At 39.5% G+C, this 16517-nt stretch overlaps 1 protein-coding gene across 1 annotated transcript; it reads right to left on the bottom strand.

Moving 5' to 3' along the window:
* Positions 1-4988: 4988 nt before the first annotated feature.
* Positions 4989-12719, bottom strand: CD274 (CD274 molecule). Its single transcript, XM_009890657.1, has 7 exons — positions 12665-12719; positions 11639-11992; positions 10871-11152; positions 9597-9707; positions 7052-7102; positions 6002-6061; positions 4989-5011 (listed from the first exon to the last, which is right to left on the bottom strand). Exons 1-7 carry the CDS (start codon positions 12717-12719, stop codon positions 4989-4991), a joined length of 936 nt encoding a protein of 311 aa, XP_009888959.1.
* Positions 12720-16517: the final 3798 nt, after the last annotated feature.

Genomic DNA, 16517 nt, shown 5'->3' with positions numbered 1-16517 from the left:
GTTAATGGTTTGGATGATTTGACACTTGAAGAAGAGAGAAAGGTCCATAGGGCCAGAGTTGAGCTTGATCTATGATTTACAATGAAAATAAGCTTGCCTGATGTCCTAACACTTTTAGTAAAGGCAAAGGGGAAAAGATGGCAGTAAACTGAGATCTGTGCTCTTTTTGTAAGTATGTGAGAGTGAGGGAATTGAATCTTCCTAAGGCACTTCTTCCTGGCTGATGCTTATGCCTACTGTTTCTCTTAACTCCATATTCACCCTCTACCTGCCACCAACTCTCAAAAGCCTTGTTTGCTTTGTGGCCTTCCGCCCTAAGACAAATAGCCTGTTTAGGGAGAAGTACTTATGCAAACAAACCTTGCAATTAATAACATTTTTTAAAGGATTTATTAATGGTAAAATAAAGAATAAGGCACAAAAATATGAATGATCATAGAATCATAGAATCATAGTATGGTTTAGGTTGGAAAGGATCTTGCAGATCATCGAGTTCCAACCCTCCTGCCATAGACAGGGACACCTCCCACTAGACCAGGTAGCCCAGGGCCACATCCAGCCTGGCCTTGAACACCTCCAGGGATGGGGCCTCAATAACCTCTCTGGGCAACCTGTTCCAATGCCTCACCACCCTCAAAGTGAAAAATTTCTTCCTAATGTTTAATCTAAACCTGCCCTCTTCCAGTTTAAAACCATTCCCCCTCATTCTATCACTACATGCCCTACTAAAAAGTCCTTCCCCAGCTCTCCTGCAGGCCCCTTTTATGTACTGGAAGGCCGCAATAAGATCTCCTCAGAGCCTTCTCTTCTCCAGGCTGAACAGCCCCCTCTCTCTCAGCCTCTCCTCATAGGAGAGGTGCTCCAGCCCTCGGATCATCCTTGTGGCTCTCCTCTGGGCATGCTCCATACGGTTGGCCTTCTGGGCTGCGATTGCACACTGCTGGCTCATGCTGAGCTTCTCGTCAATCAGCACAGCCAGGTCCTTCTCCTCAGGGCTTCTCTCCAGCCATTCCCCACAGAGCCTGTATTTGTGCTTGGGATTGCCCCGACCCAGATGTAGGACCTTGCACTTGGCCGTGTTGAACTGCATGAGGTTGGCTTGGGCCCACCTTTCCAGCCTGTCCAGGTGCCTCTGGAGGGCATCCATCCCCTCCAGCATGTCTACCTTGCGAAATAGCTTGGTATCATTGGCAAACTTGCTGAGGGTGCATTCAACCCCACTGTCCATGTCACCAACAAAGATGTTGAACAGTACAGGTCCCAGTACCGACCCCTGAGGAACGCCACTTGTCACTGCTCTCCACTTGGACATCGAGCTGTTGACCGCAACTCTTTGATATGCAAGTTGTGCAGAGCCTGTAGGTATTTGAGGTGGGAAAGGCAGGAGATAACCCTCTGCCAGAGAGACTGTAAAAGATGGATGTCCCAGCTGGAGTCATGGTGATTCCCAGCAAATGCCTTTGCAGAACACCAGCATCCTACCAAGGGAGCCTCTCCACCTCCATAAAGTCCTTAGCAAGGCCTTTTTTTGTTGATTGCTACATTCTTTCTGTTCTGATTAGCCCTTTGCTTGTCTACCCCATCCACAACGTCCTCATTTGTTTGTTGAGGAATCTTTACCTCCCCTGCGTCTATGTGTCTGGTTTCCCTGCAGGTATTGAAACTTCTTCTGGAAGGAAAACACAGTGTTTCTTGTTCTCTTCCCACCTGACAGAAAAGGTACCCCAAAGTTACTTCACAGTCACCATCACCATCTTCTACTCAGTCAGCTCTGGCTACAACAGGTTTTCTTCATGTGTTCCTGTTTTGGGACAGGGAGACAGGAAGTTTAGTGCAATTGCCCAAGAGTCAATGACCTGCCTTGGGCATCTCACAAACCCAGCAGTACCTGGCAGGGACTTGGCTGGGACAATCACCTAGATTGTAGGACCAGACACATATAGAGAGGGAGACAGGGAATCAGGGAGAAGATGCTGCAAACGCAGAAGTTCCACTGTTGACATCTGCAAAAGCAGAAGTGCCACTGTTAACATCTGCAAAAGCAGAAGTTCCACTGTTAACATCTCTGCCTTTTTGCTGGTTAGCACACGCTTGGATGATGCACCATTGGTACATGCCAGTCAAGGACACTAAAGTTACTTTTTTGGCCAAAAGGGAAAACAGACACACATCCTGCGTGCTGTTCCATGAAAAGCCCTGCAGGTAAATAGCAATGATTCTATTTCGCTTCTTATCAGCTGTTCTTTAATGTAATTGTTATTAGTAACAGCATTCATAGTCCACAAAATTAAATGCCACATCACAAAACATTTTTTAAATTAATGAGTCCTGAACTCAAATATCAATAAGCCAATTTAGATTGTGCACATGAACCAGGCTTTTCTGAGTACTTTTGGGCATCTAACAATGCTTGGCCATCAGGAAGCAAAATGCAGTTTACTGAAGCTGAGTCTGCTCTAGCTTCCTGCTGGATTTCATTTTCCAGATACCGAAAAACACCAAAGCAGCATGCAAAAATTGTTAACTGAAGAAAAAAAGATTATTACAAATATGGTGTTTAACTACATTTTTTTATGTTAGGATAGGAAGGATTTCATCTCACATAGTTCTCTTGACCTAAATGTTTTGAATTTTCAGTTAGGTGTGTATTCTCCCTCTGTCAGAAGCGGAAAGTAATTGTGCCAAAGCAACTCATGGCATTGGAGGATAAGCATGTGGCCTGTCTCCTTGTGTTCATAAAAATGAAGCAGAGAGACTTAGCTAATCCTAAAAGCCTAATTTGTAAAATTACTAAAATTAGATTAGAGAAGTTCTGGTTTGGATGTCATAGAAATATGAAGTAGAACTTATTTAGTGAGGACAGATGTTTTCACATCATCTGTTATCCACCACACATTGTGCTTTTCTAGTCAACTAGCAAAATTTCAAGCTTCCTATCAGCCACTCTGGAACTCAAGCACCGGCATTTTGGATGGTAGGGTTCAGCTACAGGGTTTAAAAATATATTTATATCCCCCCATTTCATTGTCTTACTCATCTGATATACAGCACTGTCAACAGTAACTTACCTTTTCTCCTGCTGGGAAAAGATAAAGGTTTAACAGTTCCTGCTGTCCAGTGGAGCTTGATGAAGACATCGACTTAAATTCCATGATACTAAGCATGCACTAGTAGCACTGCCGTGCAAAGGTTGATAAGAACTAAAAGGAGTAGACTTTTTACTTTTGCTTTATTATGCAAACAGCTGTTGCAGTCTCAAAGAGGAAGTAGAAAATGAAGAGGTTGTCTGGAAGGGGAATGACTCATGTGGTGATATGAAACTACATTTGTGTGTTGAGGAGGGTCAGTGCTTTTTCTACAAATGGCCTTAATATTTCCAAAGCCATTCTTGCACTCTGGGAATAATTAAAAATTGGCCATCACCTTCAGTGACACCCAGATGGACTGTGGCCTCAAAAAGCGTGCTGGGAAGCAGAAGGGGATATTCAAGGTCACATAGCATCCTTGAAGAATCAAATGGCAATAATCAGTATCAGAATATGCAAGCTCTGCAGTGAACTAGGGAAATCACTTCAGAGTAACTATTTTACTTAACTGAGGTCTACCGACTCCATTATGGTTATGAGACACATTTCTCTATCCTACTATGTAGGGTAGCTTGCTGAGATGTATTAAACATGCCTTTGCATTAGTTAGATCGATTATTGCCAGCAGCAAAGCCCTAAGCTGAGGGCTGTATTCACATCCTTAGGACTGCACAACAGACTCGTTTATTTTAAACTGAAAAATAAAACCTGGGTCCAGTGATATTCCAGTTCTCCACTGTCTCCTCTTGGTGGGAGACATTAGAGGGATGGCATGGATGTAGACGCTATTCTACACCCAAATCTTAGATACCTGAATTTCCCAGAAAAACACACACGTAGTGCTAACATTACTTATTGACAAGTCAAAGAGACCAAAAAAAACCACAAGAAAAACAAAACGTACTTTATTAAAAAAATATAATTGTCAATAGCACTGTAATAAATATTTTTCATCAGTGTATGACCAAAAAAAACCCAACACCTATGCACCAAGCAAAATATAACAAAGCAATAGTTTAAGAAATGGGATCCAGAAGCATTTTCCCCTCAGTATTTCTTAAGGAATCAGATGAGCATGTATTTCATGTCCTAGACGTGAGAATGTTCTCTTTTTTCTGTTCCCAAGATGAACAAAAAGGCAGTCCAAATCAAGAACTGTTCTTCCTGAATGTCCAAAGAGTCTCATTATCCCCAAATGGTAAATCAGAAGAGTAATGAGCAGTAACCAAGTAGTGCCAGCTATATCACAAGGAAATTAAGTCCCCAAAACACTTTTCAGAGAAAGAGTTCAAGAAGCTCAGTATTATCTAATAATTTCCAAACCACAGTTGTCAAGAGGGTTACAGCATCTATTTCAGGGTTAGCTATGAGTATATGGTATTTTAAGATCTATAGTAAGGACAGAAAATGCCCTGTTTGTATGGCATCTTGTGTTGCTGCACCCTTATCTTTTATGAGGAGGGAAGTACTGGAAAAACTCTTTAAAAGCTGGAATACAAAATCTCTGCAGGGAACCAAGAGCTGGGGAGGTTAAAAAAAAAAAAAAAAAAAAAAAAGAAAGCCCAGAAGATGGCCTATTCAAGAACTAACTATGAAATTTGTGACGGTCATAGACCTAAAGTGCTTTTACCTTGAAGATGAAATTAATGAAATGTGTCTTTGAAAGGGCATTAACTTGAGAAAGCTGAAACCTGGATATTTAAATAAATAACTCCATACATCGTCACAGGTACAGAAGCCTGAATCCAAGGACTTTTTATACTATAATAATTCTATTAACTTCATCGCATTTTTTCCTGAGTTACAATGATATCAAAGATTGCCAACATAGAATAAAAACAAGAACATTGTTATCCCCTTTAATTAACAGAACACAGAACATCTGAGCTGTCAAACCTTCACCTAGGTCTTCTCAATTTGCATATCTGTAAAATAAAGAAATATATGAAAAAATTATCAAATTACAAAATTATGATGTCACGGAATATTTCATGTCTTTGGGACTCTTTCCTATGGTTTGGAGGTACCCAAAAAATTTCCTTTGTTGTCAAAATTGAAGATCTAAAATGAAATTAATTATAAGGTCCAATAGAAAAAGAAGATGGTCATGGGAGGAAATAAAGTGGTAGTTCAAGCACACTGGTGGGAAGTGCTCTTTAGTAAATAGGGTGAAATTGCTGTGGCTTAGGTCCCCCATTCTTTTAAAATCTTTTGAAGTCTTTCAGTCATATTCAGTGCTCTATCTGTCGGTATCCCTAGCAGCACATCCCCAGGCCATAACCCTTTGACTTGGAGATCTATACCTGCAGGACCAGCAGGCTTAATTTTGTTTATGTTTACACCAGCAAAGTGTAGCAGGGATGGGATTCAGGGTGTAATTAATTTAAGTGCTTTAGAAGTCAGCAAGAACGTGAAAGAAAAACTTCACCCTTCTGTTCCATACCACAGTGCGTTTCAGAGATTTCAGAGATTTGGTCATTTATTTTCTTGCTTTGCTGAGACGGAATCTTACGACTTGAGACTTGCTTGAGTGGCCCTGATGGCTTAAGGTCTCCCCACCCATTGCCATCACCACTCCTTCAGTTGTGCTGGCACAACTGTTCCTGTAGCAAAAGTGTGAGCTAGAGAAAAGGCTAATTTGGGTTATTATATATCTCCACATCCCATTTTCCTTCGCATGGCTCTTCTTTTTATTTTTAAAACCAGATTAATTATTTGATGTAACTTCCAGTGCATAATGAGTTATGACGGTGAGTTTGTAAGACAGAGAATGGGAGGCTGTACTTCTCTTGAAGGCTCTGTCTCTTGAAACAGGGGACTAAATAAACCAGTCATTAATCAAGGCTCTGATGACCATGGATGATGGATGCTGTGTGCAATTTGCTACTATTTTTCCTTTTATCATTTATACTTACATTTCGGCTCTTCAAAAGAAGCATCTCTGCAGTCACGTGTATCCTTATCTTTTGACAGCTCTTTAAACAAACGACATACATACAGATAACAGTCAGCATAGATTAAACTTTTCATATAGTGATAAATCTTTGTTAAAAGCTGCTATCTCAGGCCATCCAGGTGCTCTGTGACTTAAATGCAAACCAGGAGAAGAGATTACTACCAAATGTTGTGTCTATTTTGGGCAAGTATTCTCAAGAGAGGTTTTCTTAGGAAAAACTGCAACTGCCAGTATGAACTAGCATTCAGACAGCAGTTTAATTTGAAGTGGTCTCCAAATAAAACCATAAAACAAATTTTAAAAAACCAAACCAAAACAAACAAAACCAAACAAAACCCATGAGTCATCATGGCTAAAGGATTTTAATCTCTTTTCTCCCACTGTAAATATTAACTCTCTCCACTCCTTCCTCCGTTTCTGACTGTCATGGTGGTACTGGCCATTCACTGCGATTTTCTCATAGCAAACAGCATTGGTATCTCAACAGGAGGAAGAAGAAAACTGTCAGGGAAGCTAAAGTTTCTTCCTGTGTTTCTTTCAAAAGGGTGAAACTGTCTGTCCTCGGTGTTGTGACAAAGACCCTCAACTGCACACTATAATACCGGAGGAAACACAGGATCATGCCAGCATGGCGCAAATTGCAGCACAGAGTCTGCACACCAGGATGTGCTGCCATCCTGAAGTATATCTTCCAGGGAGCATGTCCCATCCTATCACAGACTTTCCAAAACACAGCACACCACTCTGTCCTTTCGTTGTGCATATCAGGACTGCACCTGCGCCTGTAACAAGTGTGCTTTTCTTCCACGTTTCCCTTTCAATAAGCTGACACAGTAATGACATATCACTCTTCAATTGTAATTTGTAGTTGTTACATAAGTGAAAAGCAGGAAGCAAAATGAAAGTTAAATGTAAATCTGCATTTGGTTGTCACCTTTACAAAGTAAATTCTCAAGCAATTATTTCCACAATAATCACACTGAGATAGATTTATGCTGTATGTACATACTTGCTATTGATGAGCTAGCCGCAGGTGTTCTGTTGTCTTTATTTGCTCTAGCTGAAAGAAAAGAGAGAAAAATCAAAAAGAAATCAAAATACTTACTTTATATCTAACGGGGGCTTAAGCACACTGGTGGGAATGGCACAGTTATCCTAGTGTAATCATTGGTTCTCAAACACTCAATTTCTTCAAAAACTTTAAAATATATTCTTCAGTGCCCTCAGTCTCTCAGTTGCCTTTCCAATTTCCTTTCCTCGCTCTTAAGCCAGAACTGCGTTGATGCTATACACTAACATCACTGAAAAATACTTGTTCAAATGGTTTTCCATTGTATATTTTCACCCAGATTTGAACAATTCCTGAGCAACAGGAAACAAGGAGGGGATCACCTTCTCAGTGCTTTTTGAGGGCAAAAAAGCCCATATTCCAGGGAGGTTCCATTCTGAAAGAATCATTTGTCTAGTCATCTAGGAGAGCTTGGGTTTTAAAAGTAAAACCTGTCACTATTACTTTAGCTTCTGCATAAACTTGTAGCTCATCACACACACACGCACACATATAACATAACCATGATAATCACATACATCATGATATGTATACACATTATCATGTATACACAGAAACAATAAATATTACTCAAGCAAACTGGGAAACTTCTGACCTTCACTGAAATCCCCAGAAGGGAATCTTCTGAGAAGTCAAGGAGTTTGCTGTCCCTTCTTCCACTTTCATGTGCTGCTCCTATCCGTATCACGTTTTTAGGACAAGCATATTCTTATATATGCTGGGTTATTTACCCTATCCCTCCCTTCTGCAGCCTTTAGCATCACCTGCAAGCCTGTTAAGCTTACAAACACTTCTCCCAGGACATTTCTCCATAGCACTGATGCAGATTAGTTTGTGACCAAAACACTGAATATCGACATTTATTTCTATCTTGTCTTTATTTTATGGAACTTGAACGTGAATGCTCAGCATAGAGTTTGCTTATAGATGGTTTTGTGTAATTTCCAGACAGAAATTAGGGCTGTTTCCGGTTTTCACTGTGGAAAAGAGAGCTGGCAGACAGGAAAACCAACAGTTCTGCCATATCACCTCAGGAAGCACACCTCTCTCAGTATGGAACCTTTTGAAATACTACTTGAAAACACAGTACAACTAGCCTTTGCATTCGTTCCAGCTGAGTTTCATGCTAGCTGCACACACTTACATCTCCTATAAAATTCAAGAATTTCAAGAGCAGCATTTAGTCAACTATCCTGTTCGGGTTTTTGGAGCATTTCTGGTAATAATTTTCAGAGTCATGCCAGTATGATATTATAATGCTGCGAGTCCTGTATCAGCTTCAATGCCTCCTGTACTGTTCCTCTGCAGACAACTTGACCGAAAAAAAGTTCAAAAAGTTACGTGAAAAAAAGAAGTAACTATGCATCAGCTAAAAAAATCCACATATTTGTTATACAGAGGAAAACTGGCCAAAACCAGAATGTACAGCAAAAACATTTTCCTTTCAACATTTTCAAATTAGTCCTATGGATGTTCTGAGATCTGCATAACTTTATTTTATCTGTTAAAATGAAGACTAAAAAATACCCCTGGATATAAAACCCTCAAACACGCTTACCTTCCCTCCAAGGAAAAAAACCCAACCACAACCAACCAAATAAAGAAAAAAAAAAGTAACAGTACTTATTTCAGGTTAAGCAACACATTTCAAACATTTTTTTCTTTAATCTGAGGGCAAACTGTATTCTTTTCATGCTTAGATACCCTAAAAATTTCTCCAAGTTTTTTCTTTGGTTAGCTAGCAAGTGAAAACAAATTACCACCAATGCTTTAGCTCTTCAGTACACTGTGATGCTGAAAATGTCCAGTTCAGGTCATGGAAGTGAACTGAAAAAGTTCAAAACTTAACAAGGAAATGAATTAAGTGGTTTGAAGCCACAGTGGGAATATTTCTTCTTGTGAAAAACAATCTTTCAGACTCAAAACCATATCACTTCACATGTAGTCCATCATTTTGATGGTGTTTTAACCAGAATAAAGATACATGTAGAATTCATAACAATTAGATCACTTAAAAAAAAAGACGTGCTCACAGTTTAGTGAAATTTTTCAGCAAATGCAGGAAAAAAACCCTAAAAAAACTCTGGTGCCCTATCTGCTCCCAGCATTCTGGTCACCAATCAAAAAGGAGGACACAGAATAGGAAACTTCTATTTGTGGTATGTGCATAAGCCATGCTGTGATGTTTGAACAGATTAGACACTAATCTTACTGCTCTACATCATTCCCGATAAGAAAAATTAATAGAGATGCATGGTAGGTGTTTTGCGAGTGGCTGACAAACTGTTCCACTCTGCTAACTTGCTGGTATTTAACTAAGTCAGATAAAGAAAAAGAAGTAAGCAATGTGGTAAAAAATTTAGTGGTTTCAGGATGAAAGATCTAAGGCAGACTTTTATTATCTCATTCCACCTCTGTGAGGATGAATTAACAGAACAAATTGATCATAACTGAGATGATACACTAAAATAAATAATTTGAATACCTTTTTTTATGCAGAGCATAAATAGAAGCACTGATCCAAACAAAGCAGTCACAATGAGAATTGCTCCAACAAAGCGTCTGCTGTCAGTCCACAGAACACCATCAGCTGAATCTTCAAGAAAAACAAGCGGGGGAAAGACATTACATAATTGCATAAGCTTCTCCCTTTTCCTTTCATTTTCACCATATTATTTTTCTATCAGCAGTTCAGACATGATAACAGCATTTTATATTTTGTCTAAGGTCAGGTGCTGATGGTGCTTTCCACCGTATCTCATTATTGCAATAAAGGAAAAAAAAAAAAAGATAGAACATACTCATATTTAGCTTTGCTTCCTGCATTCCATGTGATAGTGCCTTTGATTCCCGTCACAAATCCTGCTTGTCACCAAGGTACAAAGTGTTACATCTAGATTAGTTTCCCATCAGGACTACAGGAAAAAGCTGACTGAGAAAGAGAACAGAGAGTCCCTTTCATCTGGTAAAGCTCTGAATGCAAAGGGTAAGTGGCCTCCTTAAATCCCAGAGGCATCTCTTGTTTAAACCAAACTTGCCCGCTTACCACTCGTTGAAAGGATGACTTGGCTTTCTCACTCTCAGCTGCCTGTTTCCACCCCTTGTCAGTCCCAAAAAGTGCGCCAGCGCAGGTGTTTTTAAAACCGCATGGCCAACAGGACCAGGGAAATGACCTGACCAAGTAACCGTCTCATAAACAGAAATATTTTTGAGTTGGATCAGTCTGGTTGAAAGCTTGTGCAGACATATCAGGGTACAATGTAGAAATTCAAAGAGCAGCCAAAAGCAAAAGCAGTAGGGGTGATGGCCAGTTTAAAAGGTGAAATGCTCAAAGCAAAGGCTGTAGTGGCAGGAAAAGACCATATTGTTCAAATTCATTTGACAGTTATAATCAGAAAAACATAACATTCTTGGAAGGTGTGTTTAATTTATATAGGAGGGTTTCCTTCCTAGGCTCTGAGCCATATGTTTTTCAAGTGACGGAACTTTTTATAACTCTCAGGCTCAATTTTCACGTAACTGTAGGTCATGCAAAATTCCTATCCTTGAATTCCATCCACATACATGTTATGAACTAGTTAGTATGGTGGAAGTGTACACTAATAGCAAAACTTAACAACACAGGTATTTCTTTTTAGCTTTTTCAAAATTACACAGGAAAGAGAAAAAAATCATGGCTGATTCAACTGGAACAAAATGACATAGTGTCATAGTGACACCTTGAAGTGTATTACCATAAATGAAATTTAGAAATGTTACCTGCTATGTGTAAAGTAGCAGATGTATTTTCTTGCAGCTCTTTATTCCAGAATATACAGTGAAAAATCTCATCAATCCTACTTTTGATTGTAAGGGTGCTTGTCACACGATACCGCTGGTCACTTCCGGTTTCATAACTTGTATTTGCCTTATCAGTCAGATCTTCATATTTTCTATTTTTCCATATCACTTCAGCTTGTGGGTATCCTTCTGACTGACACGTCAGCTTCCATTTATTTTCTCCTGTGCTCACCACTCTTTGGGTTATAGTTCTATAAGGAGCTAAACAAATGGAAGAAAATGATTTCTAGTAGATAGCTAGAAGAACAGCATATATTAGCAAGACACCTTTTCTTTATCCCCAGCCCCTGTGTCAAGTTTCGGTACATCAGCTTGGATTTTATAAATCATAGTCTTGACAGGAAAAGGAAATGTCGCTATTGTGTCTCTCCCTAGTAAGTGGAGGTACAGGATTTATTACAATTTTGATGCTGTTTAGAAAACTGCATCAGATTTCTGGTCTTTGTCCTGTCTAAATGGTTCTGCAACACCATTCCTCATAGGTCATTATGGGAAATAAAGGACAGAACATGGATTCAACCTAGACAGAAAGACAAAGTTACACAGCCACACAAGGGCCATGAGGCAGCTCCTGTCTCTGCAGAGGCTCCTTTAAATGCTAAGCCAGACGTGCCTTACTTCAGGGACTCCTCTGAAATCTTTTAACAGCATCAGATAGCATTAAACCTCCTGCAGCAGCACACTCACCCTTAACTTTCAGATTGATTGTCTTGTAGTCGGCTCCCCCATAGCCAATAATGCAGCGGTAAAACCCTGCATCTCTGAGCTTCACATCAGTGATCTGAAGGAGGGATTGTCCCAAGTTCAGATTCTCTTTCAACAGTTTTATTCTTCCCCTAAAGTCACTGTGCTGACTTTTGAAGTCTTCCTCTCCTTTGAGAAGTACGTAAACCTGCTTCTTTAACTCATCTTTCTTTTCCCAGGTGACACTTAAATCTCTAAACTTTAATTTCCCATTCACTGGAAATGTGCATTCCATGGTGACATTGTTCCCATGTTCCACAGTGTAGAGTGACTGGGGAGCTTCAACCGTGAATAAAGCTGAAAAACAAATTTGGGAAGAAAACTTAATTTTCCAATTATAAGCCTAATCTTCGAATCTTACTGTATAAATGGGACATTTTATGGACCAAAAGTATCTGCCGTGTTCAGAGAAGTTAAACATTTTTGCATTCACTTGTCCAGGTTTGGGACAAACTGGGCTATTTATACCTGCAGACACCTGCTTTGTGTACACACGCAGTGTGAGGCCATACTAAAAATAGGTGAATGTGTGTGCACAGCCCCTCAGCTGTTGCTTTCAGAACACCGCCACAGTAACAGGCAATTGTTAGTGCCTCCCATGGGAAAGTTCTATTTATATAAATGTCAATTGTGTTTACACACAATATCAAAGAACACATGACAATTCCCAGCTTTGACGGTGCCAATAAAACTTTTTGCATAATGAAAATTGTACCTTGTCTGAAATGGGGTCTATGCTGAATCACTGACAAGGATTTCAACCTGACCCCATGTCAAAGCACACATATTAAGCACACATATCTAGTTTAACGTAAAAGCACGCTAAGACCTTCTTAATTAAAACATTAAGGTAAAAAAACGCAAATGCTGCACCTGGAGGAAAACTGAGGAATTAATACTTCTGTGCTTATACATGGAAAGGAAACATACTTAAACGGTTGTACTGTTTCTTACAACTCAGCTTCTTACCATTTAGGAAATGCCAGTGGAATAAAAATATATACAAAAGCAAAGCCTTTTCCATGATGTAGACAGAACCTAAAATGATAAAATAAAAGACACTGTAAAATAGGTTCTGTAGTCACCCCACACAAAGAACTGTACAGAAGGCACCTAATTCCACTCTAGAGGAAAACCTGACCAAATTGCATCTAGTAGATGATCAGGCAGAAAGCTTCTTGCATGGGTCCAGGAAGAACATCTGATTTTATTTGCTTTAAATATTTGTCCTTGGTTATGGCAAAATATAAACTTTATCACTATCTGTCAATTAGTAAATAAATACTCCCAAATACCCAATTATTGCCGTAAACTGTAGCAGAGAGTGTTTCTCCTCCCTGGAGGAGAATGGAGAAGTTTTCTATAGGCGTTCAGTGGAAGAAATAGAACTTAGTTCTTCCCCACCTATTTTCCTTACTTTAACATATGGTTAACATAACCTGTTTTATAACATCTGGTCTCACAGTACTTATCATGGGGCTCGTGAAGTTACATATATTGCAAACAGAATTCACGCAATAATTAGTCACTTAAGTATTTACACAATAGTGCCTTTGTAAAACAGTGACAAAAACAGTCAGCCTACAAACAAAATCTGCTTCTTGAATTTCTGTTGCTTTACCTCTGAACACGTAAATTATTTCAGTCTTCTGTCATAAGTTTTCCCCCTCTTCATTGACATAGCTTTTATACTCCTACACAACACTTTAACATTATAAAACACTGATTAACGTCAACTCATACACTTAACCTTCACACACCCACTGCACTTGCTAAGTGTGTATTTTTGGTCAGAGCAATACTAATATCAAGCACTGCCATCATTTTTCAAATTACTGTCAAGAAAAATTCAAATTCACTGTAATGGAAGTCTTTCATGAGTACAGAGAACTGTAGAATTTTATCTAAATAAAGTCCTCATTTTAGATACCCAAACAGCCACAAAATAAGGAAAGATTGCCTTCAACTGTTTTCCACTAGTAATTTCAGCATTGGTGTAAGAAATTAGGCAACTGTAATACACATCCCACTTCCTAACTGATGAAATTCTATCCGGAGTGCTATTCTTACAATTTTTGGTAAGATGGTTTGTCTTTCTCTGGTTGCCAACTTTAAGATGACAATAAAGTAACAAAATTGTCCTGAACAATAAGATGCCTGTGCCTTTTCAGTGTTGTGGCTTAAAGGAATTAGACGCCCTCATAAGGATTTAATTCAAGCTACTTTTTCCCTCAGATTGATGCTTCCTGATCGCAATAGTGGGTTTACAGAAGGCAACACAGATGGAGCTGAGAAAGGGAGTCAATCTAATACATTGTTAGGCAGGCATGAGCAATTACAAAAGGGTGTTCTGCAAACAGGGACAGGAAAATACAAATAAGATCCTCAGGGTGAAAGATCTGTTTCACTGGTAAATAAATCCCAAGCTTCTTAACGTGGTTAGGTACCCATTTCATTCCTTAGCCACAAGTGATGTTCTTAAAAGCACTGGCAAAACTATGCCAAATGCAGAGCAAGCCACTGAGACTGACGGGTATAGGTGTGCACCTCTCTGTGCTCCCTGGGACAGAATGACCACAGTTGTAGCACACACAGCCTCAAAATACTTTTTTTTTTTTTTTTTTTAAGTAGAGGTTGAATCTGAGAGACTGCTCAGAACAAATAACCTGCTCACTACAGTCACGGAAAGATACCCATACCCATGCACGCAACTCATACCCACTTTTTGTCAGGAAATCTGAATGCTGGTATGAACTCCAGGAGAGGTGTTCTGATTAACTCCTGGAAGACGGATAACAACAGGTAAGCTTTTACAGTTCAAAGACCCATGCTTGTATCCTTCAATTGCTGTGAACTTTAATTTGCATGCTTTCTCCCGCAGTAGAGGAAAACAAGCCTTACTACACGCAAAAGAAGTATGACTATTACTTACAAAATTCCTCAAGACTGAGAAAGTCTGCTGCTGTACTCAATTTTTCACTTTCAGAGAGAAAAAAATAGTAGGTCCAGGTCAAATCCAGGTGCACATGAAAAAACCTGCTGCAATAACCATTGCAGACCCTCCTCCTGTTTCCCCTTGAGCAGAAGGATCCCTGGCTGGATTGGTTGAAGCAGCTGGAGACCTAGATGCCAATCAAAGATCTTTACCAAAGCTGCAATCTTCTCACTATTTTTCTTACAGAACCTACCACAATGCCTCTTCTCTCCTTCTGCCACCTTCTGACATCTATGGCAAACACAGTTTTATAAAAGCAAAAAGATATTCACTGTGCAAGATGCTCTTCGGTATTGCTGCTTTATGTTTCCCTCCTAATCAAATGAAGAAGACGTGAAGAACAGAACTATTTGCCCAAAGGCTTCTTGTGACAGATCTTAAATGTCGATGTAACTCCACCTACTTCTTTAGGAAACTTCCCCATTATTGGAAAATTCCCCAGTAGGGAAAATTCTCTATTGCTAACAGTGGTTCACTGTAACCAGAGACAGAAATGTAGGGAAGATTAGTTTTTTGCCACAGGCTTTTTCAGAAATATGTCATCTGATCAAAGCTGTATCTGAGCAACAGTCCCTGGAATGCCAGCAGCAAAAGTCATCAATCAACACAAACTCAGGGTCCCTACCATATTAATCTCAAGCGGTGCCAAACAGCTGCTAACAGTGACTGGAAAATGCTACACAACTTACTCATGTCTGCAAAGACCATGAGTAGGAATAATGCAAAGAGCATTGCCTACCTGTTTCTGGTAAGAACAGGTAGTCTCTGCCCAAGATTTGAGCACAATGAAGGCCCCTTGCCTTGCCACTGTGTAGTGCAAGAAGAGTTGTTAAGCCTGTGCGTTAGCTTGGCAAAAAATAAAGAGCACCATCTTTTTCTTGATTGTAGAAGTCATTCAAGAATACAGAAAAAAAACAACCAAACAAACAACCAAACAAAATCCCCCGAGTATTAGAAGCCAAAGGATGTACTCACGTTAAGTTGGAGGTCGTAGTGGGATAACCTGGTCAACAGCACAAAATACAACTTTAAACATATGTTTCAGTGTAAGTTCACCCACTTATGTTGTCTTTGCATATCTCAAAGAAGGGTTGAGATTCTCAGAAGGATTAAAATACTGTGAAACAAGCACTTAAAAGTTTTCAGGACGTATTTTCTTCTTTCCACTTGACAGCCCACTTAGAGTATCTGTCATGGAAGCAAAAACATAATACACAGAACTGGTAAGAATTAACCTTTTTACTTGATGCGTGGGAGAAACATAGGGACAGTGGTATATGAGATAGTTGAATGTAACATTTCGGTTCTAATAATGTGAAACTACCCTAGGAGGTTGAGGGGGTGGATTTCCACAATAGGTGAGACAGATGAAGGTTAATTTCCACTGTTTTTTTCTGTGCTTAAAAAACAGGTTTAATGACATTTTCTCAGAAGAAAAAAAAAAAACACAACAAAACGGAAACAAATTTGTAAAACACTGACTGTGAGACCACAGAAGCCATTGATGTAGCTAGCTTTCAATGTCATGAATTCAGTTTCCTCTTTTTCATTGCTTGATTTGAGGTCGCAGGGTTGTTTTTTCCATGTGAGCAGTAGCAAATAAAAGACTAGGACAGGGGGGTTTTGTTGTTTTTTTTTATTTTATTTTATAAACGTATATATATACACACACACACGTACATATATACACACACAGACGTTTTACAGCATAGCTACATACTGCACTTGGTGAGTTTTTGTCGGTTTGTTCGTTTTATCTCTGTTCTGCAACAGATTTTCCAGACAAGTACCTGTGTCTCGCCTGTCGCTGGGTACCCCTCAGCAAAG

This window comes from Charadrius vociferus, unplaced genomic scaffold, assembly GCF_000708025.1.
Source record: "Charadrius vociferus isolate BGI_N301 unplaced genomic scaffold, ASM70802v2 scaffold188, whole genome shotgun sequence".
NCBI lineage: Eukaryota > Metazoa > Chordata > Aves > Charadriiformes > Charadriidae > Charadrius > Charadrius vociferus.
This window is presented reverse-complemented; position numbering and strand designations above follow the sequence as displayed.